The sequence below is a fragment of the Micromys minutus genome (genome assembly GCF_963924665.1).
Source record: "Micromys minutus genome assembly, chromosome: 1".
NCBI classification, from domain to species: Eukaryota; Metazoa; Chordata; class Mammalia; order Rodentia; family Muridae; genus Micromys; species Micromys minutus.
Window position 1 is genome coordinate 180,160,277 of NC_137969.1, and position 24,387 is coordinate 180,184,663.

The 24,387-nt window shown below is 37.5% G+C and overlaps 1 protein-coding gene across 1 annotated transcript in view; it reads right to left on the reverse strand.

The window, feature by feature from the left end:
• The window catches only part of HDAC9 (histone deacetylase 9), a gene marked incomplete at its 3' end in the record, with an annotated part of 448,608 nt that overhangs the window by 134,746 nt on the left and 289,475 nt on the right, over positions 1-24,387 (reverse strand). Inside the window, exons 18-21 of the mRNA XM_080912023.1 lie at positions 13,849-13,904; positions 13,513-13,600; positions 8,083-8,202; positions 7,663-7,760 (exon numbers count right to left, since the gene is read on the reverse strand). Of these exons, the coding sequence (XP_080768149.1) occupies positions 7,663-7,760; positions 8,083-8,202; positions 13,513-13,600; positions 13,849-13,904 (362 nt within the window). The remainder of the gene's footprint in view (positions 1-7,662; positions 7,761-8,082; positions 8,203-13,512; positions 13,601-13,848; positions 13,905-24,387) is intronic.

Genomic DNA, 24,387 nt, shown 5'->3' on the forward strand with positions numbered 1-24,387 from the left:
CATTCAATTAATCATATTTACAAAAAACTTTAACATGAACTTCCCCCCCACACACACATTTTTTTAGAAATGGACTTTTCCCTTGGGACCAATAATGCTTCCTCCGTTTGCTGAAGACTACCTAACGGAAACCTAATACCAGGCATGAAAAGTCCTCTTTTGAGCTGTCAGTCAATGATGTCCAAGGAACTTCCAAAACATACAGCCTATTGGTATTGCTCTTAGTTAATCCCAGAGGTAGATGGTAAGTCCCTATAGCTAAAGATACCATGCACTTCAGAAATAGAACCAAGCAGCCTCTGACATGGAACTGACCTGAATCCCCTCTCCCTGAGAACTTTCATATTATGAGAAGGTATTATATAAATTTTCTAAGCAGGGAGGCAACCAACAGTCCTACCCCAATGATGCCTATAAACTACATCACTGACCACAAAAGCATGCTAACCTAATGGTGCAGTAGTGGCACACATACCTTGGTAGCAACCATCAGCTCTCTAACTGGACTTAGGACCTGCTCAAAAAGATAGAAACCATGACTAGTAATGAAAACATAGCCAAGTATACAGGGAAAATGAAGTCATGTATGTTTGAGAAGAACCTATAGCCAGGAATTTGCCAAATCAGCATAATCACAAACTATGCTGTAAATGTTTGTCATCATACACATATCATCCCACATAAAGTACAATTCTCTTTGCAATAGATGGAGGAGACCACAACAGATACCCACAACCAATCAAAATGCCGAGTTGTAGAGCCCAGTCCCAGTAGATGCATCTATAAAACATTTCCTCACCTAGGGCTTAAGGAATATTTTAAAAAAGGGGGGCAGAAATATTTTAAGAGGCATAGCAAACAGGAATTTTCTGTGAGAATGTGTCTTCTAGTAATGTCAGAAAACATACCCATAAAGTCTCACTAACATTACTGCCCAAACATGCATTTACCAAGGATCACACTAATGGGCATACCAAAGTGGATGGTGAAAGCTCATGAGACCTAAACCCTACATGATAGCCAGCCAAGGAATGCTGATAAAGGGAGAAAAGTCTCTAGAGGAAGGCTTATCCAATACCAAATGGCGAACTCTGAAATTACATATGTGAGTAGCGGTATACGGACTAAGATTACTATATTTAATAACATATATATATATGTACATATAATAACAGTTAATGAAAAGAGAGGCTATGAGATTGAAAGAGAGTAGATAAGGATGTATGAGAGGATTAGGAGAGAAGAAAGTTACAGAAAAATGATGCAATTATATTATAATTTCAAAAATGAAAATTGTAAGCAGGTTACACAAGAATTGTCACTTGTTAATTAAGTAAAATAGGTAAGATTTCAAGTTCTGTCACTATCTTCCTTTTGCACTTAGAGTTGTAACATGGAAGGAAACTAGGTAGAGTTATTTTCCTCATTACCCATAACCACACGAGAATTAGCTTACTAAAAATAAACAATAGCAATTGTAGTATATAAAATAATCAGCTCAATAGTAATCACTCATAAAGAGGTAGATGCTTAAAAAATAATGGTATTGGTGCATGTAAGGCACTGTAAAAAAATTAGAATCATAGATCATTGCTTAAATAATTGCTTAAATGACAGATCAATGTTGAGTAGGCACCCAGATAGCTGTTGAGAAAAAAAAAGATTTCTGGCATTCCCTGAGCAAGTGAATGGATGTTCAAAGTTACAGGTAGCATTTTCAAACTTCTCTAGGCTTATTTAAACCTGAGTCTTCTACTTCTCCTTTTCTCTGACTCAGTCAATGGATGTCATGGATGAGCGGAGGGCTCCTCAAAGTTGCATTTTGCAAATATTTGCTGCTATGTTATCATTGTCACTCTTTAGTATCTTAGGACATGAGAGTAGCAATGTGGCAAGACAAACAGGCTTAGAGGGTAGAGCAAAGATTTAAGTTCAAATCTTGGCTCTTCAGTGAGTGGTGCTGGGACTTAACACTTAGGATTTTAATTAGCCCTAATTCTTGTTGTTGTTTTTGTTTGTTTGTTTGTTGTTTTGATTTGGTTTCTCTGTGTAGCTCTGACTGTCCCAAAATCACTCTGTAGACTATGCTGGCCTCAAGCTCACAGAAATCCACCTGCCTCTGCTGAGATCAAAGGTGTGCACTACCACCACTCAGCTTCTTAGCCCTGATTCTTCTGAAGTTTCTAACCTCACCTGGCATATAAGACTTCATTGTAAATATCCATAATTGACTCATAAATGGTAACCTTGGAAACATAGCTTAGTTGAACACAAAGTATAGTTAACAGTATTAAAAGTTTCCTAAAATACTCATGGAAAGTGATAGCTTGACTCTTCAACTATTTCAGAAATGAATGATAACTGCTTGGCAGAAATAACAAAGCATCTGCAACAATGTAGCAATTTCAATTTTGAAGTGAAGAGCACAATAAACATGGAAGTACTTGTCTGTGTAGAGTTTTCATCTTGTCACAGAGAAAGAATATAGCAGAAATCATAGAGTAAAATACATGGTAAATGTTGATATAGACCACCATATTCCTAAAATATGTTCGATAAGGCTTTCTCTGCAATTATCATACCCAAGAAGCAATAAAAAATGAAGGAAAGAGAAAACACACTGTTTACATGTTCCCCTACATCCACCGTCTACACACAAGCATGAATACCCCAAAAAAAATGCATTTGAATGCTGGGGAAAAACCCATCTATCATGAACACCCATCTATCTCCTAAAGTTCTACCACCTTTCAATAGCACACTTACTGAGGGACCAAGTGTTTAACACATAAATGCTGCCTGTTAGGAGCATTTGAAAAGGACAACAATATACTTAGATGGTAATCCTACATTAAAATGTAATTTATCAGACTGAGGAGATGCATCAGCAGATGAATAAAGACCAGAATTCAAATCTTACATGAAAGCCAATTAATCATGGTGAACTTCCTGTAACCCTAAAAGCAAGGAGGTAGAAAAAGGTCATTCTTAGAGAAAAACGAGACAATCTGAAAGTTTCTGGTTTAGCAAAAGGTAAATACAGTAGAGAGTCTCATGAGCAAGATACCTGTTGTCAGTCAGCTTCTGGCCTTAACACATAGTAGCAAACATGCATAGAGTTGCATACACAAACATATAAAGACACAGATACATGTGTGCCACATATACATGTAATAATAATAATTACTGTATTAATCATGCTATATATAATAACATATACATGTAATTATTATCACCCATATATATGGCATACATGTATATAATATTATTATTTCTGGAGTAGATTTGACTAAATGCAAAGTTTGGTATTCTAATGCATATGGTTAGACGATAGATAGATAGATGGATAGATAGATAGATAGATAGATAGATAGATAGATAGATAGATAGATGACAGACAGTGTTACTTTTCTATTGCTCGGATTAATAGCCATAATCAAGGCAACATATAACAGAATGCATTTACATGAGCTTGTATTTTCAGATGGTTAGCGTCCCCAATAGTATAACATTTATGGTGGTAACAACCACGTATTGATCCTCAAGTAGGAGAACAACAGAACTAACTCAAAAGGAATGGGTTTTTAAAACCTCCAAGCCCACTCCTTTTCCTAGCAAACGTCCTCTAGCAAGGGCATGCCTCCTAATCCTCCCCAATCAGACAGATACCAAGCATTCAAACATACATATGAGCTTATAAAAGCTGTTCTCATTCAGACATTCACATTCAGTTCCCTAGCCTGCATAAACCTATGGCCATACTGTAATGCAATATGCCTCTAGTCCAAGTTCAAATCTTCATAGTCTATGGTCACAAATGTGTTTGAAACACAAAGTACAGAATCTGATCTGAAATCCAAGTCATTCCTTGTACACCAATGATGATGATGATGATGATGATGATGATGATGATGATGATGATAATGATAATAATGATAATAATAATAATGATAATGATAAATTGCATACCTCCAACATACAATGGCACACAGCACACATTATCATTTCAAAAGGGAAAACTGGGGGCACAGTGAGGAAGTGCAGTATGAAAGGAACAGTAAAAGCCACAGCAAACATCAGATCCTGCAGCTTCATGTCCATTGTCGTAGGGCTATGAGCACCCTGTCCTTCCATTTTTGCTGCTTAAAACACACTGCTCTCTTTGGGCTACTTTCAATGTTTGTGTTTGCTCTGACTAACAGATCTCACATGACCCTGACATCTCAATCATCTCAGAGTCTCTAGCAAATCCCAGGCTTCACTTTCAAGGTTTTGTGTAATGGCCTCTCAGGGTATTTTGTTCTCTCAGGGCTACAGAGAGCACTCTGTAACACACCACCAGGCCTCTGAGGCTCCTAAACTGTAGGGATAGGCTCTTTAACTAGTGTATCCTTTATGACTCCAAAGCCAGAACCACATAGAGGATGCTGCCAAATTGGTCTGCTACTTGAAATGGAGCTGAGTTGAATCACATTTGTAAAAAATTTTCTTTGTTGTAGCTTTTTAGGAGCAACCTCTTTCACAAGTTGAAAGCTCAGCTGGTTGGCATCTTGCCCTGAGCGTACTCGCACCTCCCTTTATTCCATTTTTGTATGACTTCTCCTTAATCTCTTCTCTTTCAACACAAGTCCTGGCTCCAATATTAGAGCACCTTGTTCTCTTCCTCTCTTCAAACTGTTCATTTGGTGTTTCTTTTTGTCCCATTTGTTCATTTATACTGTAGATTTGCATATGAGTGATTACTAATAACCATATAACAGTCAATATTAGGCTTTCTTGAAATCTCTGGCAAAAAAATGATTATTTTACTTTTTAATTTAACTTCTGGCAAATTCTTAGGACAAGGGCAGAGTAGTCACATTCATAGCCCTCTAGGCAAGCAGCTACTGAAGTCTTTACTTCTTGAATTTCAGTTAGCAGGGCCTCCACAGTCTAAATGTCCTCATCTCTATTTTAGAGGCTATGAATAGGCTGCCTATTAAGCCTTGCTTACAATGTCTAACTGCTTTTCGTGTCTGAACTTTCACAAAGTCTTTCAAGCTCATCCAGAAAACTCCAAGGTCATGTCTGTAACAGCAACCCTTGCCAACTTCTGTCTTTGTTACTCTTCTATTTCTGTGGTAAAATATCATGACCAATGTAACTTATAATAAAGTCTAATTGAATCTACAGTTTCTGAGAGTTAGAGATCATGATAGCAGAGAAGAAATTCGGTGTTCCGAAGAGCTGAGTTCACACCTTGATCCACAAGTAAGAGGCCAAGAGAGCAAACTCAAAATGGTGAGTCTGGAAACTTCTCACCTAAAGTGACAAACTTCCTGTGAGTCCATACTTCTCAATCCATCTCAAGGAGATAGTAACTGGATAACAAGTATTCAAACACTTGAGCTAATTGGGGCCATTCTCACTCAAATGACCATACAAATACATAGAGTCAAACAAACACATAGAGCTGTGTCGAAGGCTGAATGAATTATGATCCCTTCACCTTTTACTGAGTTAAGTCCCTTCCTGCAAGGTAACAATGTCAGAGCATCTCATGACGCCAGTGTTTTCCAGTCTTCACTCTGCCTGGTAAAGATCTACCTTCATCCCCACACAGGCAAGTTCCTTTGTCCCCTCGAAAACTTCTACTCACACTGTACAGGCTGAGCAATAGTTTATACTTTCACCTGATCTTTCAGGCAGAGTATGATCTCTCTGCCCAAGCCATGTGGGCTCAAGAATTGTTATATAACACTTTTCTAAGAGCTTCCCTGCCTGAAAGCAAGAAAGTCCTAAATTCTGATCACCACAGTCCTTTGCATACAGTGCATTCAGGAAATACTTTTTGAATGAATTGCCCACTTTCTTGGTTCATTCTTAACAAATTCACAAGTATTTATGAGCACAAACACTAAAATAATAGCCATGAGTTTTCAACTAATGGGATTATTATAGCTTAAAATCTAGTTCTTAAGTAACTATGAAAATCATATGCTACAGTTTTTAATTCCTGTAGTAATATATAAGACCATTTTTGTAATTAAACTCAGGTTACATTGAATGAACTAGGGAGTATATAACAGTTTACTAATATAACAAGTCTACAAAAGAGCCAACAGAATGTGACTTTCCTGGTTCATTTACTGTTTCAACCACAGAATAATAAAGCACACTTAGTATCTGTTTGCATATTATTAAATGAAATTATGTTCAAAGGAAACTCATCTGCCATTTACTTTTTGATGTGAGTATAAAGAGGAACAAAATGTAAATCGTCATTCACCACTGCACATTCCAGGTTCACTTCTACGTTGTGTTGATAATCTAATGTACCATGGAAGCACATTAACTTTATATATGTTTTATGTTAATATATTTACATCTTCAAAGTCCTTAGAGTTCCTTCAAGACATTATTTTTAAAATAGTAAGTTTTAAACTTGCTTTTAAGTAAAGCAAGATTTCTCCGTAGGTTCATGCTTACAGTACATAAAATTGTTTCTGGTTTTGTTCCTCTAAGAATTGCAGATATCTTTCTCTATATTTTTCCCAGAATATACATCTAAAATGTAGGTAGAATTTTCCTTCGTATCTCAAATAACAACTCAAGCATTGTTATTTATAGTAACAATTTGCTATCAGATCTGCGCACCTCTTATCTAATGGGAAGTGACCTTTCTCTAGGACAATGAAGAAAACATGGTGCAGACAATACTGAAAACTCAGGGAACTCATGCTTACTCACACTTCCCTGTAGCTCTGCTTTTCACAGACATACTGTAGATGACCTCTCTTCTCGGGGATTTATAATCTGGACATTTCAAAACTACAAATAATTCTCGTATTTATTTTCATGAAGTTGCTTAAGTTTTGCTTTTAAGTAAAAAAAGAAAGATGTAGGAAGTTATGCAGCACTGGTGGGTTAAATCTCCTGGAATCCAGAGCTATCTATCTATCTATCTATCTATCTATGTATCTATCTATCTATCTATCTATCTATCTATCTATCTATCTATCTATCTATTTTAGTACCAGAAAATAAATGTTCCTTTTAAAACCTCACAGAGGGGAAAGAAATGGGAGTGAGGGGAGGCAGAGAGACAGAGACAGGGAGACAGAAAGACAGACCATGAAAGAGCCAGATACAAGATTTTAATTTGTTGTTGTTCTTGTTTGAATTGATTGTTAAGGATCTTTGCTCAGTAAAAACACAGGTGACAGAATTTACTCCCAGACAAGCTGGAAACACACAATGAGCTAATATTTTAATGAGAACAGGAAATATGCAAAAGTCTTATACATTAGATGAGATAGCCCAGGTCAATGCAATGATTTGAGAATTCCAAAGGAATTTTTGTTTGGGAAAAGCTTGCTCTGCAAAGTTCCATAGGCACTTAAGGTCTTCTCTGAGCTTTTGATGTGCAAATGTCTATTTTAAATCCCACCTATTATAATGGGTAGAAGTCTCCAGACAAAGTCAACTCCCTTTGGGAGTAAAGAGGAAGCTCCTGGTCACTGGCCAAGACATTTGTGTAAAAGCAGCTAGGTCTTGATAACTGATTTTTTGACAAGCATCTCCACATGGCTTTGTAGTGATACTCTACCCTAGAAACTCATTTCTCTTTCACATTTGATGTTTTCTAAGGTGTGACACTTTCTGAGAGAAAGAAGTACCAACCTGAATGCTTCAAGGTACTCAACATCTCCCATAGGGGGGTCAAGGCCACCTGTCCAGGCAATGTTTACATTGTAGCCTTCTCCCAGACCTATTCCAACCTGGGGAGAGAAAAACACAGCACTGTGGGTTAGGACGATGGGTGGGAGGAAAGGAAAGAAACAAAAGGAGGGGGGGACAAGCACAGGAGGAGAGCTCTTGATGTAAACATCAAACACAGTGTCAAATCAACCCAACTCTGCTTGACAACCAGGGCTCTGGGTTATGCACTTGTTCTGTGCTGGTTCTTGGTCCTGTGGGACGAGTGGGTAATCTGGTGTAATTTAAAACACCAGCAAAGGACAAGAAAATTAGGGGTAATCACGCAATGCAATTACCTGCGAGATACAAGTAAAAGCAGGGCTCTAAAGAAATAAACCGAACCTCATTCGGGGCTCCACTGCCAGGGAAAAAGTTGCCTTCATCATAGCGATGGAGTGAAATGTACAGGATGCTGGGGTCAGCATAAAAGGCCTGCTGTGTACCGTTTCCATGGTGAACATCCTACAGGGAAAAGAAAACAGATGACAAATACCATCACTTCTGACTCTGGAGACAGCGCTCTGATTTCTGGTTCCCTCTCTTCCTACCCCACCCTTCTCATTTTCTGTCTTCTCACCCTGTCTTTCTCTTTCTCCCTTTCAGGCTACTTCTACACCACCCCCTTTACTTCCTGAACTTTCAGGCAAATTACCCTTTAATGCTCTCATTTTTTTTTTTTAAACTAGCTTCTAAAAATCAGGAAACCACAGCGAGCATGCCCTCGAGACTCCAGATGAGCAGTCACTGAGAAAGCCCAGTCCTTCGGTACAATTAGATATTTATATACCGGCGCTTTGTACTCCTTGCTTCAGTGATGGAATCTTGCATCCTGTTTTATGGAGGAATTTTATGACTTATTAACTGCCAACAGTTCATAACCCCTCAGGCTTAATTAACTAGCCTCATTGGCCTCTGGGAAAAAAAAAGAACGACTAATGTTTAAACTACAAACTAGTCTTTTTCAGGAGGATCTATGGCTTACAGAGCATTTTCACAATTCTCGATAGTACACCAAACCATACAGGCCTTGATTTGCCACGTCCCACCATTAAGGTCAAAGGCGTTGCAACCGGCTGAATAAATTGGCTTTCTTGAAACATTCAAGTCAGTTAGCAATTCTGCAGCAGTTAGAGCCACTTCAAAAAAAAAAAAAAAAAAAAAAAAAAAAAAAGCTGCCAGATGGGACTTTGTACTGCATTTTGCTAGAATCACGAGAGAGCAAGAGTAGAATAAACAGGGGTCTGAGCTCATTAGCTGTCCAATGATTTGGGCCAAAGCAGGAAGATGGGCACAGGGATTTATGCAATCCAGTCCAATCTGCCTCACGGATGCTGATTGTGTCATGGCTCTTATCCCAGCTTCCTCCCTCCTATTTCTGGCTTTCCCACACTTCTCTAACTGCCTACTCAAAAAAAAAAAAAAATCCTATTTTCCGTGAATATTTTATTGGACATTTGTAGATGATAATAATTCAAAAATTGATAGTTCTATTTTAATATAGATAAAAGTTAGAATTGGCAGGACTAAAAGAAATAATAGAGAAACACTTTAAAGAATATTCTCATTAAAACCCCAAGTGTTAAGAACTTCAGTTACCATATTAAGATTGCCTGAAGAAAAGGCACAGACAGGTACTGAACATTGATCTACATATTTTATTCAGAGGACATTTTACACTGTTTACTTACAGCTATAATATATTTGGTACTATATAACTATTTAAATATATTGGACTTTTTTTTATATCAGCAAGATTTATAGTCTTTGACAATGATTCCTACCATTGCTAAGTGAGTACCAAACACCTTGAATTAATAATTTAAAAAATATATCGGGTATATGATATTATCTCTATTCTAAAAAAATAAGACAACCGATGCTCAAACAGTTTGCATAATTTACTAAGAATCTATAGATAGTAGATTGCTAAATGGTTCTTGAATCCATTTATTACTGCAAATACTAAGTTAAATTGTATTATTTTTCTGGTCCTCTTAGCAAGGTCTTGAGGTGAATTATTTGGAAAGTGACAATCCTCCTTAATGGTGCCAGAATCCTTTTCTTTTCCAATCTCCAGTCCCCAACTCCACTAGACACTTTCAAACCCTTGGTACAGTGGATGCTGAAACCCTTCTCTGAGCTTGCTATCCATCCTCATGATGTATACATATGATAATTCCCTCCTTCCTTTGCATAGCAGACACGCACCAACACAAACAGAGAATCATACTGCTCAGGCAGATAAGAATCATCTCAGAAACTTGTACTAGATAAAGAGAAATGCCAGAAAAATTATATATAACTTACTGAGAATGTATTAATTTATGGGTTTCTGAATATTCAAAATAAAAGACAAGATAGTAAAATATTTTCCTTTATGTAAACAAAAATGAATCAATTTAAGCCTCAGTGTATGTTGTTCCAGCTACTAGATGTCTAGAATATATTAAAAAAATCAAAACAAAACAACTCTTAACAAAAAAACAACCACAGAGAGGTGTCTCTTCATCCCCTCCAATTGCAATAGTAAGGGTTGGCCGGATATAAATGAGTTCAGATTTGGTAAAGCAGAAAAAGAAAATCACTACTTTGAGTACTCTCATTTCTCCAGTGACATTAGGAAAGTTTCTTTAAGAACAATGGTAAATAAAAATAGATACTTTGTTTCTGACATAAAATCATCAACTCTTCAAAAACTCTTGAGATACATGTTCATTGGACACAGTGTAGGACATGTGTCTAGTCCAGAGCAAATGAAAAAGAACAGGCAGATATTATTTATTAAAATGAAGAAATTCATCATAATCCTTCAGCAATGCTAGATTCTGTATTTATTTGTCCAGTGCTTACAAATAATATGGATACACACAGTCTGTTCTGGGCAACAACTAACCCTGTAGTGTTGTACTGCTTGCTACTTATTCCATTTTTCTTGTCATGTGATGTTCAAACTACTGGCTGCTTAGGAATTATCTGAGCTTGTTTCTTCATAGCAACCAATATATATTAGACTAAAATATGAAACTTTTTTGTGCTATGGGAATTTACTTAAAAAATGAATCATTACAGCCTTAAAAATAGATCTTACATCTAAGTATACTTAGCACTGTGGAAAATGCATATATTTTACTAGTTAAATACAAAGAATATCCAAAAAAAAAAAAAAAAAAAACAGAGTATAAAACAGATTAATTGTAAGAATTTAGAACCTCTATATTTTTATTTTTATCTTAGATGGCTGTAGATAAATCACATATTTTTCTAATTAATATCATCTTTTCTAATGGTTTACTACATGGAGACAAAGATCTAATTTTTTTTTTTTGATCAGCAATGGAATTTCCTTAAATATAAGGACACATGAAATAACCTTTTTGTTATAAAGGAACAAAACTTAAAGAGAATGTGTTTTTCCTAAATTCCCTTCAAGGTCACATTACCTACAATTTCTATCACTAAGGCACAAAAGCCTTTTTTATGGACATACTCTTGCCCTGAACACAATGCTGTGCTCTTGGAATCGGAAAAACAGGAGCATGTCTGTCATACTCTCCAAACTGAGGTGTACATCAGAGAGAGAGGGGAGTAAACAGACTTTACACAGTGTTGGAATCACACCTGCCTAAAGTGCAAAGCACATCTGGATTAGTCCTAGTCCCAGACGGAAGCTTCGGTGCACCACCGGCTTTGTATTTGCTTGGATGTAAAAATGTCCAAAGTAGCAATTAGATGACACTGGTAGTTAAGAGCCCTGGAGCCTGTGGGGTAGGGGATCTGAAGGGATGAAGGTGGAGCAGACCTATCGGTCAGGGACAATGGGTGTCTCAGCATATTGTGGCACTTTAAAACTTCTTTCTCAGCATCTGGAAGAAACAGGAATTTCCTCAAAGTACTCTGCAGGTGCAGAGCTTGGAAGACTCAAAAGTAAGAATGTGTGGGCTGGTGGTGACCTCAGAGGCCATGCTTTGGTCAGGACTTTATACTGCGAGGATCTGAAACAAAAACTTCTCATCTGTTGGAGCCATTGGGGAATGCGTATCCTTTATGGAATGGGTAGTGGAGTAAAATCGCACTCAAAGCCCAGTAACTCACAGAAAACTGACTCCTTAGAGCCACCAAGTCAATCAATTTCCAAATCATGTCAGATTATCTCTATAGTCAGACTCGAAGACGGTACAATGTGATATCTATGCAGTTAGACTGGCCTGCAGTTAGAACAGCTAACCAATCACTTGGCTTGCCTCCCAAATTCTTGGATCTATACTTGCCATCTTAAAAAAAAACAAAAACAAAATAACAAAAACAAAACAAAACAACAAAAAGCTTTGGGCTTCTATTGCTATCCTACGACTTAAAAAACAAGAGTACATAATTTTTCTGAGATGTAGTATATTAAAATTCGTGCAAAACTATTAATTACTTAAAATTTTATTTTGAATATATATGAGAAAAATGTTTGCTGTCTTTATGCAATGTTGCAAGAACTCTGCATGGTTATGTATCTAGCCTTCGACACAACCTATTTATTAGTGAACTACGACCAATATTGAAACTTTAGCATGTTTACAAAGCACACAGAAAATTGGAATTCAATATTTTTCACACAGAAGTTGCCTGAAGAAAATCTACAACAAAGATAATTATTCTAATCAAGCCATAGAAGTGGTTGTCAGTTCTCCATATTCTAAGTTCTTCATTTTCATCTAAACATTTCTTTACATGACTTTGTTAGTAGTCTTTCCACCCTCTGTGGGTGCCCACTTAACTAAATCTAAGGGCTGGAGGCTGATGCTGGGACTTCCCATAAGATCTAATTATGAGTGCAGATATGAACAAGATTTAAACTATTAAGCCTTGCACTTCAAAAAAAAAAAAAAAAAAACTCAAGCATATTTTGCCTTTAAATCTTTTATCACCTGCAAAAATTAATTAAGTACAGATGCAGCAGGTTTGGCTGGGATGCCAGGGTTCATTTCCTGTCTATACTTTGTCAGACAACCTATTACACCTCCTGGTGAAGTGCAGGCAAACCGAAAAGGGGGCTCATAAATCACCATTGGCTTTCCCTAACCCTTTCCTGGGTTGGTCCTTTATGCACCACGGGGCAGATCTCCAGCTCATTATTCTGGACTACATTTTAGACAAGCTGCCAAGTGTCATCTGCATTTAAACAAACCATTTGTTAAACAAATCATAACTATTGTGTGAGAAGGCATCCCGCTAGAATGAGGAGGAACCCAATGCCTCTGACTTTTAATCACTCAGGGTTCCTGCAGGGAGCCATCCCAGACTGCCATCTGAGGCCTGAGATCTTTTCACAAAGAATGGCATGTTGACTTGTTTTAATAATACCGGTGTTGTACAACAAGGGACGTGACTGCTAACTAGGGGAAGTGGCCAATTGGTAACCAAAGCAACACCATTCCTTGCAGCACATCTGACTATTTAAAGTCTATACTCTGTAGGGAAAAGTAAATTCAGGTTCTGTTGGGCTATTTAACTGTGGAAGTATCAATTCATTTAAGGATCATAAAAGTTGCCCCGATCTGCGCCTTCTTCTCATTAAATTGCAGTTAACACCATGAAAGTGAAACGTCAATGTTTATGGTTTCAGAACTGCAATCCCGGGTTTAATGAGTTTCCACATTCAAAGGAAACACACCTTTTAGTTGTTTGCAAGTGCTAAAAGCAAGACAACCATACAGAGAAACACACATCTATTCCCTTTTATCTAGAGTCACTGAAAACGCAGTCCTGTCCAGGCATACATACCAGATCTACAATCAATATCTTGTTTATATTTAGTTGGTCTCTCAAGTATTTGGCGGTAATTGCAACTGAATTAAAAAAGCAGAACCCCCTGTGGAATAGAGAAGAACAGAGAAATAAGAAGGCAAATCATCCAGGAAAACCATTATAAATAATATTCAGAGCGTTTTTTTTTTTTTAATGCTATATGATCTCTGAAGCCATAAATCTGCTTCTGGGAGTAGCTTGTGAGAGTTTTCAGTCCATCTGCAAACAATTAGAGGCTTCAGAAACATGCACGGGGCAGGTGACTGCCAGGAACCATGGCACTTGAAGATGGCAGTGGGCCCTGGTACTTACATGGCTGCAGATTCTTCAGCATGATGGCCTGGGGGTCTCACGACAGCAAACCCATTCTGTAAGCACAAGATAGGTTTTCAATGGCAGGACAAGGACACTGCTGGGGTCACTACAGTCTGCCCTGAAAGCCTCACAGGCAGGCAAAGGAGTCCAATGTCTTTTAGACACACCCACGTTTGTTTCTCTGCCCTTTTCACCCTGTTACAGAGTCAACTGTGACAAAAATATAGGACCGCGTCACTCAGATCCTGTCTCGTACAGGCAAACACTGAGGCAGAAAGAGAACAGGGAGTTAGGAGTTGCACCTGGCTGACAATCATCTCCGCTGTTACATTCATGCCATTCATTTGCAAGAGCAACCTCTTATTTTCCAACATCAACATCCTACAGAGAGAAGAAATTCACTCTTGGTGAAAGTGGGTCAAAGTGAGACCAAGACAGATCCAAAGTGAAAATTCCTGACCTCTGTCTCCTCAATGGCTATTTCCACTCCAGTGTCAGCCAAATGATAAATTTACACTCACACACGCACATCGACACAAAAGAAACCCTGGAAAGGTGAAAGGGAGAACAATGGAAAGCCCATATTTCTTCCAGTCTATAAATTTAGCTTGGATGATGTCCAAGGCTTGTGAGTTTATTGGATTCCCTAAGTCAATGTCTAGCCCAAGTTTCTGGAATTTTATAAAACATTCCAGAGCTGAACAGCAGTCAGTTATATCCGTGATCAAGAAATGCCTTAACCTCCAGGTTAGTGGGCATGCATCACAGAGAGCGGACGGACTAGACTCCAGCACAAAGGCTGGGAGCTATAAATCCTTGAAGGCTGCGCACTCAGGAACGAAGGGTTGTCTGATGTGAAAAAATAATCGTTTATCACATGGCTCACACCACTTTTCACTTTAGTATGATTTGAGGAGCATACTCAAAACAGAATGCTTCCCCAACACACAATCCATAAATTTCTAAAATGATTTTATTATACCACAAGAATTTTTCTTTCTAAATCTATACCTGAAGTCATGAAGGTATCAAAAAGTTATTCTACCTTGATCTTCTTGCATACAGTCAATCTTTGTTATAATAATTGATATCTAATGAGTAAGTTTACTATATACATTGCTAAGTTCACACACATAATAGTCACTTTAGAGACAAATTAAAAGTTGCTATAGTTTAAATGTATCTTCTTGAGTATTGAAATTGTCTTTCTTAGAACAATTCTAGTAGGAAGTAAGACCATGGTGATTAGTTCATGGGGTTTCTCTCCTCAGGTACAGATGCATACTTCAGTCAAGGAGAGTGTTAGAATTAGGCAGACCAGCTTGTTGCTGAAAACGCTGAGTTGGATTTATTCTCTCTCTTGCTTTTTCTTCATATAATGACTGAGGACTTGACCATGTGCTGGAGTTGCATGTGGTCATATCACCTTTATTATTTATATGTTAGTCTGCAGTATTTTGTTATAGCTGCAAAAGATGAACTAAGAAGGAAAAATAATATCACACCAATTAAGCTAGAAAAGATGATCTATCCATCTCCCACCCTTTCCTTTTTTTCCCCACCCTTTTCTTAAATCATTTATAGTTTCTCTACCTTTCATCATGACAAAACTGTTGCTGGGTAATAAAAATAATAAACACTGAAATTTAAAGATTATAAGTGCCTAAGTAATCTTAGAATGGAGAATTCTTAAAAATCACGATAAACTCACTAAGAGTTATTGAATACATTTCCAAAACAAATTTATTAATTGTGTCTAAAGGTTCCCATATTTAATTTACAAGCATAGAAACAGCTAATTATCTAAATTGTCAGCTGATATTCTGAAAACAGAAAAAAAAAAAAAAAAAAAAAAACCATGGGCCACTTAACTATGGAATACCTTCTCAATAGATTCCTTTGGATATCTTAGGAGTACTTCAAGTTATTTATTCTGAAATTGACCTGCTAATCTCCCAGTCTCCTTACCATGGCAATGGTACCATGTTGCCTACATTGCTTCAAGCCAGAGACTTGTAAATTCTCCCTCCGGGTTCTCCACTTCAGTTTAGTTCACTGCCCATTCCTGATGATTTTAACTTTGAAAAATTACTCAAATTTGTGCTCTTATTCTAATGTCTCCTCCTTCTTTATGTTCTTTGCTGTGTTTCATTCCAGGACCTTGAAAATGGGCTCAAACTTCCTACCAAGAAGCCACACACTCAGTCCTTCCTAAAGAATCTGGCCTTTGTAGGAGTTGGCACCTTGAAATATCCATTAACAATCCTCTTCTTCACTTTCTGATGCATATTATTAATAAATTTTGATTCCATTTCCATTCCTCCTTTTAGACTGTCATTAGGGAGAGCATACCTCTCATGATTTTTATGAAAATCTCCCATAACGTCATCATCTTTCCAGAGAAAACTTGAGCCAACCTCCTACTTCTAATTCATTGACAGGGTTTAATTTTTCAGCACAGCAGTCATCCACTACCACACTCAGTTTCCGTGTATCTTGCTTAGATCTTTAGGCCATCATTACATTTACATCTTTCCATACCCTGTCACCCTGTCCTTTCTTCTTGCTGATGTCATTTTCTCTTGCAATCAGTCATGCTCTTAGAACAAAGTATCAATCATTTTCCAACGTTCTGGAAACTTCCTGACTACGCTCTAGCAGGACTTTTTGTGGTCATTGCTTAGTCACTCCTTACCACAGTCTCTACACAGCCTCTCCCCTGGGTGCTAACAGTAGATAATTCTGGTGCCCTTCTTATCCATTAGAGGGTACTAGCCCTGTGGGGTAAGGCCTTCAGAACCTCATGTAATCTGACTTACGTCCAATGACTGGGAGCTAAATTTTCAATACACGATCTCTGAAGAAAATCATTCGTTCTGTCCTTTACACATCTTCAATCATGTTGTTCCATTTCCCTTCTTATGTACTCAGGCAAAATTACAAGTCTGATAAGATACAACTCACACCTGCTCTATCCCCACATCTATCTAAGCACACATAAAAGCCAGATGTCTGGTTGTCCTTTAAAGTTAAAATCTTCAACTCCAAGTACATTCCTCAGGACGGCTGGAAACCACAGCACATTCCTTTATCAATGAACCAACTGTCCACGACTCTCATGAGTCAGTCTGGCTTTTTTTCTTTTCCTTCAAATTTGCAATAACCCTTTGCTAACTTTTTAACCTTTGCTGAGAAGTTGTTCTGATTTCACCTAGAAAAGAAAAGCAAGTAGAATAAAATGTTCACATTGTCCAAGTGATAAATCTGCTCACCTACTGTCAGCAGCTATCCAGACACCACAGACTGCAGCTCTTCCTCCTCCCTGTGTATCAGCTTTTTGCTACTTGAATAATTTTAATTAGAGCAATTGTTTACTTTCTTCTCTTAAAGAAAAGATACAGTAACTATATATATATATATACATATATATACATATATATATATACAAATATCTATCTATCTATCTAGATATAAATATTTAATTTACATTGTCCCCCTCCACCACCTCAACCCTGTCCTTCTTATCCTCCAAGTTCTACCCTTACAAATAACACCCCCTCATTACCTCCTCCCTTCTCTGAGAAGGAGAAGCCTGTCTTGGGTACCACCACACTCTGGGATACCCAGCTGCAGTAGGACTAAGCTCATTCTCTCTCATTGAGGCCCAATTAGGCAGTCTAGTTAGGGGAAAGTGACGCAAAGACAGGCAACAAAGTCAGAGACAGCCTCTGCTCCAATTGTTAGGTGGCCCACATTAAGACCAGGCTGCCTATCAGCTACATATGTGTAGGGAGCCTAGGTTCTGTCTCTGCATAAAGAGACATAAATTTAATAACCAATGTTATGTTAACAGGAGTTGAGACTTTAAAGGGAAATTATCATGAGGGTCCCTTCCTTTTAAAGGAGACTAACTTCCTGTCTAAAGAGGCTTCTAGCAGCCTTTGGCTTATTTGTTCTGCCTTCCACCCTGTGGGAAGCAGAAGGCAGCTCAACTCAAGTATCACAACCCTTTGCTTGACTTAGGCTTTAAGGACCTCAGAGCTAAGAGAAGGTCTATTTATGCTCTTGGAGCTACTCAGCCTTTGGAAGTGTGCTTTAGCTAAAGCAGAGAAAGACAGTCTTACAGTGCTGGTGAACACAAATTTTGAGTCATCTCCATTCATTCTGATGCACCACTTAAGGTGATAACTGGAGTTAGTTGCTTTGGTTGGCTTTGATTATTATGATGTGAGTGCATGATGTCTACACAATCCACACCATTTACTTTCTCCTTGTTACCTTGTTCTGTAATCTGACATTTTAAAAGGTCAGTAAATAAAGTTGCTGGAGAATGGTTTCATGGTACGGTACAAGATGTGCCTAGTATGTGGAGACCATGGTTTTGATCTATCATGAAAAATGAATATAAGAATAAAGTACATTCAGAGTAGACAGCAGATTGTTCTATCTTCTGTGCTTTTTTTCTACTGTCTGGCCTTGGCATCAAGTTCTTTACTCACACAAATATCAGTCAGCTCTTCTGCTTTTTGTAGGTCACCATGAGACCTGCTATAGGAAGTCTCATATTACTTGGAGGTCACCTTTTAGAGTAGATATCCTCAGAAATGTAGAAAATAATTTGTACCTTACGATAAATAAAATGTTTGTGTTATGTTTTCAATGTGAAATGTATCTCACAGACACTTGTGTGCAATACTTGGGCTCAAAGTAGAGCCACCATGTCTATTTGGGGCTTCAGCAGAAACAAAGGAGCCAGGTCTTAGCTGGAAAAAGTAGGCCACTTGAAAGGAATCTGATCCCTGACTCTTGCCTCTGTCTTCTTTGATCCTACATGCCCGGAGTGCAGGGACTTTCCTGAGCCCAGCCTTTCTATATTGGCACTCTTCTTTACAATGGTTATGTGGTGATCTGAATATGCTTGTCCCAGAGAGTGGCACTATTTGGAGGTCTTGTTGGAGTAGGTGTGGCATTATTGGGGGAACTGTGCCACTGTGGCAGTGGACAGTAATACCCTCCTCTTAACCATGTGGGAGCAAATCTTCTCCTAGAGGCCTTCAGATGAAGTTTTAGAACTCTCAGCTTCCCCTGCATCAAGCCTGCCTAGATACTGCCATGCTCCTGCCTTGATGAGAATGGACTGAACCTATGAATCTATAAGGCAGCCACAATTAAATGCTGTTATTCTAAGAGTGCTCTTGGTCAATGTATCTATTCAAAACAGTAAGACTCTAACTAAGCAGAGTCCTATTAACTAATTAATAAGACTAACTCTAATTAACTAACTCTAATTTAAAGCAAATTATTATTTGGGGACTGTGAAAATTACAAAAAGATAATGAACACATTTTGGTTTGATGAATTAGGCTGGCAGTAACTTCAAATAAAAATATTAATATTATAGAAATATTTGAACTTCTTGATAAATAATTAATATGCTATTTGTCTATATACCTTCATTTCTGGCACCAACAATTTGTTGATTGCCATACTATAAAAGTGGATTTCCCTTAATTCTAAACATATCACTTTAATTTACATTTTCCAGTTAGTCCTTTAGTACTTCACTCAAATTAAAAAAAAACAATAATACACTAGTCATAAAGAATATCTATAAAATACAAGGATTGTCTTATTGGTAAACTACTGTAATATCAATTTTTGGGGGAGGCTGGGATAAGATGGGGTTAGCCTGGGCTATATAGTGAAACTTTGTCTACACAAAAAGAATGGAGAGTTAAAGAGAGATAGAGATAGAGAGGCGGGAAAGAGGGAAAGGAAGAAGTGAGAAAGAGAGCTATGGAAGGAAGGAAGGAAGGAAGGAAGGAAGAAAGGAAGGAAGGAAGGAAGGAAGCATGCAAGGAAGAAAGGAAAAGTATAGTGTCCAAAAAAAGGTTCAGTGATTTGTTCTTTTGTACTATCATGGTTATGGTAAGGAACAATGATTTTTGGTAGTTCTGTGATAGCCAACAGTTCACAAAGAAACCCTGTCTCAAAATTATCACAAAGAGAGAGGGGGGGGGGAGAGGGAGGGAGGGAGAGAGAGAGAGAGAGAGAGGAGAGAAGAAAGATTAGTTATTTTGAAAAATAAAGTTATTCAACATTAATAGCACATAGACAGAATGCTTTCTGTTGAACCTTTCCCTTTGAATCCTTGAGTATTTAGGTGGTCATAGTAAAAATTAGTAATGTTTACCCCATACAACTTTGATTTATTTCATTTTTTTATCCCATGGAACTGCTCTTTAATTTACATTTTATTCAAACCATGAAAACCAATTTATTAATCTGAGTAAATTCATAAGTACTCCTTGCTTCTCTGGGCTGATGCCAACTTTACAGTGCTAACATTGTCGTTCAAATAATCCAAGTTTTCTCTTTTCCAGTTATCTCTACAGAAGTTTATACCCATTAACACTAATTGTTCACATTTTACATTCTGAGTATGAGCATGTGCTTGCTTTGCTTTTGGTGTTTCAATTAGTATAAAAGGAAACCTCTCAATTAAAGCAAAGATGTGGGTTTTTGTGTCATTGTATGGAGAAATATAATTATCTGTCCTATATAGCCAGATGACATTTATAATATTGCCTATATATAAAAATAAATTTGAGGAAAAGAATTCTAATCAACTTAGACTAGCCTATTTTTACAATTGATAAAATCTACATTCTTTTCTGGACAAATTTATCAAAATGTCAAATTTATTTTTGTCTTCCTCACATAGAGAGTGAATTTTTCTTTAGGCAAATAAAGGAAAGGCAGTAAAAAATAATTACTAAATCTACTTTCAGCATTCATTTTGTGGTTCACATAAGATATGCCCATTGCAATGATAACTGTGGTAGTTTGAATAGGTATGGCCCCACAGACTCATGTGTTTGAATGCATGGCACATAAACCATGGCAGTATCAGGAGGTGTGGGCTTGTTGGGTAAGTGTGTCACCATGGGGGCACAGGCTTATGGTCTCATATGCTCAAGCTCAGCCTAGAGTGCATACAATAATTTCTGCTGTCTGCAGATCCAGATGTAGACATCTCACCTTCTCCTACAGTACCATGTTTGCCTATATGTTCCCATCCGTCTCATCATGGCACTAGTGAACTAAATGTCTGAAGCTGTAGGCCAGCCCCGATGAAATGTTTTCCTATATAAGACTTGCCATGGTCATGGTGTCTCTTCTCAGTAATAAAAACTGCAACCAAGTCAGTAAAGGTAGGCACTAAAAATTTAGAATATTCAAAATGACCTGATTGCTTTATTTCTACTGTTTATAACCATTGTCTCCTAAGTGGTGAAAATGTCCACTTTCATTACATGACACCTCTGTGGCCCATGTCTCAAGGAATGGCAAAATGCTATCCATAATCCCAATGCATGTTAAATAACATAGAGTTCAAAGTCATAAAAATAAAAGCTCATCAATCACTGATAAGATGACACAGGAGGGACACATGATGTGTTTCATTCAGCTAGTGCAGAGCCTCCAACAAAAAAAACATATTATTTATGCACACGTCAAGAAAATTTAACTAACATGCCCTTAAAACCTACCACATGTTATTGGTCACTCATTTTTCTATTTTGCTAGATTAAAGACATGATGGCTGTGTATCTTTTTTAAAATAAATCTCTAATCAAATTTCAGAGTCTTGATTGATTAGTTTAGATAGAACTATATCTTGAGAAAAGGGAAAAATGCTTTCTGCATACCATTAACCATAAACTATCTAAATTTCGATTCAGCATTTCATACCAGCTGATTGAGATGTGGTTTTCCGAAGTTCTATTTCAGCACATTGCTAATTAAGAGCTTGGTGTCACCTCCTGACCTGAAGTAGTGTTACTGAAGTATTTCTAGGTGTACTAAGATATCAATGCTCAGGGAAAGAGTGTGGATTCAGATTAAGCAAAGCGTAGAAAAATTTTGCACCATGTATTTCCAAGTATCATCCATGTGATGGTTGAATTTTTATGTCCAATGCATTGGCTGAACTGGATATTGATGCGCTTGATGTGGCTATAATAGGTCACTGGAAGCCACAAGCCCAGCTAAACAAAAGAAATCACACTGAAACAAATGACTTTGTAACTCACTCTCTAACTTTGCATTCTTTATGGGTTGTGGGCTTTTCTTCTTCTTCTTCTTCTTCTTCTTCTTCTTCTTCTTCTTCTTCTTCTTCTTCTTCTTCTTCTTCTTCTTCTTCTTCTTCTTCTTCTTCTTCTTGTCCTCCTTCTCCTTCTCCTTCTTCTCCTCCTTCTTCTTTTTCTTTTTCTTGTTGTTGTTTTAAAGAGAGCTTGTTTTAAATATTTAAACCCATGGTGATACTCAGTTAAAATTATACTCATCCAATATGTCTATGAATAAACCATTTGATTATTATTTTTTTGAAACTGACTTAAAGCAGCCAGTCCTGAAATACACAATACTATGCCAAGATAGTCCATGTTTTGCTTCTCTCATATTATCTTGATCATAAGTAAATTTTAAAAATATCAGATACCTTATCTTATATAGCAGTCTTTTATCTGATGGAGAAGAGGACAGAGAGGGAGGAAAAAAGGGAAAGAGAAAGATGCACACAAACAAAAAACAGACAGAGGTAGGGGGAGAGAAAGAGACACACACACACACACACACACACACAGAGAGAGAGAGAGAGAGAGAGAGAGAGAGAGAGAGAGAGAGATTTTGTCCCCTTTATTCAAGTGAAGTTGAATACAGTCCAGAGTATCAATCACGATTCTTAAGGAAAGCCTATTATAAGTCACTTGAATTTCTTTAATCTGTGTTCCCATTCAAAAGAGGAGTGAGATCGTGGCAGGGGGTTTCATTGAGTGACTCATATGATACTAAGAAGAGTAACATGTGATTTTACTCTTTCTTACAGAATCCTCCATTGTTGATGGGATTTCAAGGTGGTACAACCACTCTGGAAATCAGTCTGGAGGTTTCTCAGAAAAATGGACAGTGCTTAAGGACCCAGTTATTCCGCTCCTGGGCATATACCCAAAAGACTCTCCAACATATAACAAGGATACATTCTCTATGATGTTCATAGCAGCCTTATTTATAATAGCCATAAGCTGGAAGGAACCCAGATGTCCTTTAACAGAGGAATGGATACAGAAAGTGTGGCACATTTACACAGTGGAGTAATACTCAGCTATTACAAACAATGACTTCATGAAACTCTTAGGCAAATGGATGGAACTTGAAGCTCTCTAAGAACAACTATATCAATTAATCAGAGCTTTTAGAGACTAAACCACTATCCAAAGAGTACACACGGACTGACCCATGACTCCAGCTGCACATGTAGCAGAGGATGGCCTTGTTGGGTGTTAACAGGAGGAGAAGCCCTTGGTCTTGCCAAGGCTCATCCCCCAGTGTTGAGTCATGTCAGGGCAGGTAGGTAGGAGAGTGTGGGTGGGTGTTTTTTCACAGAAGCAGGGGAAGTAGGATGGGATAGGCAGTGTGGAGGGGGATGGGAAAAGGAGATAACATTTGAAATGTAAATAAAATATACCCAATAAAAAATAAAAATAAAATCCTTCATTGTATATTTAAAAGAAATCGGTGTTGCTATAATTGCATGATAGGTTTTGGCCAAGATCATACACAATTACTGAAGGAAAAACTACTTCCTCTTGTCAAACTCCAGTACTTTATTTGGGGAGTTAAACGATTAGAAAAATACTCAGGGATAGAGAAATAAGACATCCCTCTTCTGTCCTGTCTCATTTCTTTCCACGTTCATATTTACCTTGTAAAAGTAAACAGCAGTTGAATCAGATTCTCTGTTTCAGGAGTACAGCCTGAAACTGATAGCCATGTGGCTGATGAGTTGCTAAGTAACCTACAATTTCAAGTTGACATTCATGAATATGACACTGTTCATCATGTACTCAACACGCCTCTATCACTACCCATAAAAAAACCCTTGTTCAGTACCAACTGTGGACTCTGGACTCATCCTGAACTCTTTCTCTTTATTTATGCTAACTTCTACTATTGAAATATTGCTTCATGATGACTATATCGCAGCAGCAATTTGATTTCTAGTTTTAATTCCTAGAAGTTAAATTACACCTAAATTAATAAAATAATTTGCACTTTTAATGTTCATAGATATTTAGATTTCTCTAACATACACATCTTTTTGAAAAAGAAAGGCCTACTGCCTAATAGGAATGTCCTAACACTATCTAAGTCATTTATAAAAATTTAACCATATTAATAAATTATAGTTAACTCTCTGGATTGTCTTCTATTATACTTCAACAGAGTGCACAATATTTTGGTTATATTTTGGTACAGCACTTAATACTAGCTAACTTAGCCTTCAAAAGACTTTCAAAAAGAGACAAATTGAGCTTAGAACCAAAGTGACGAATCCATAGTCTTTGAAGGAAGAAAAAGTTCACAAAGACTGTCTCAAGCATACCAGAATCTGGAAAGCTAAGGGAGGTGGGGCGGCTTGCCAAGAAAACAATGAGGGACATATGGGAATCACATTTTGTTTCATCGGGTAAG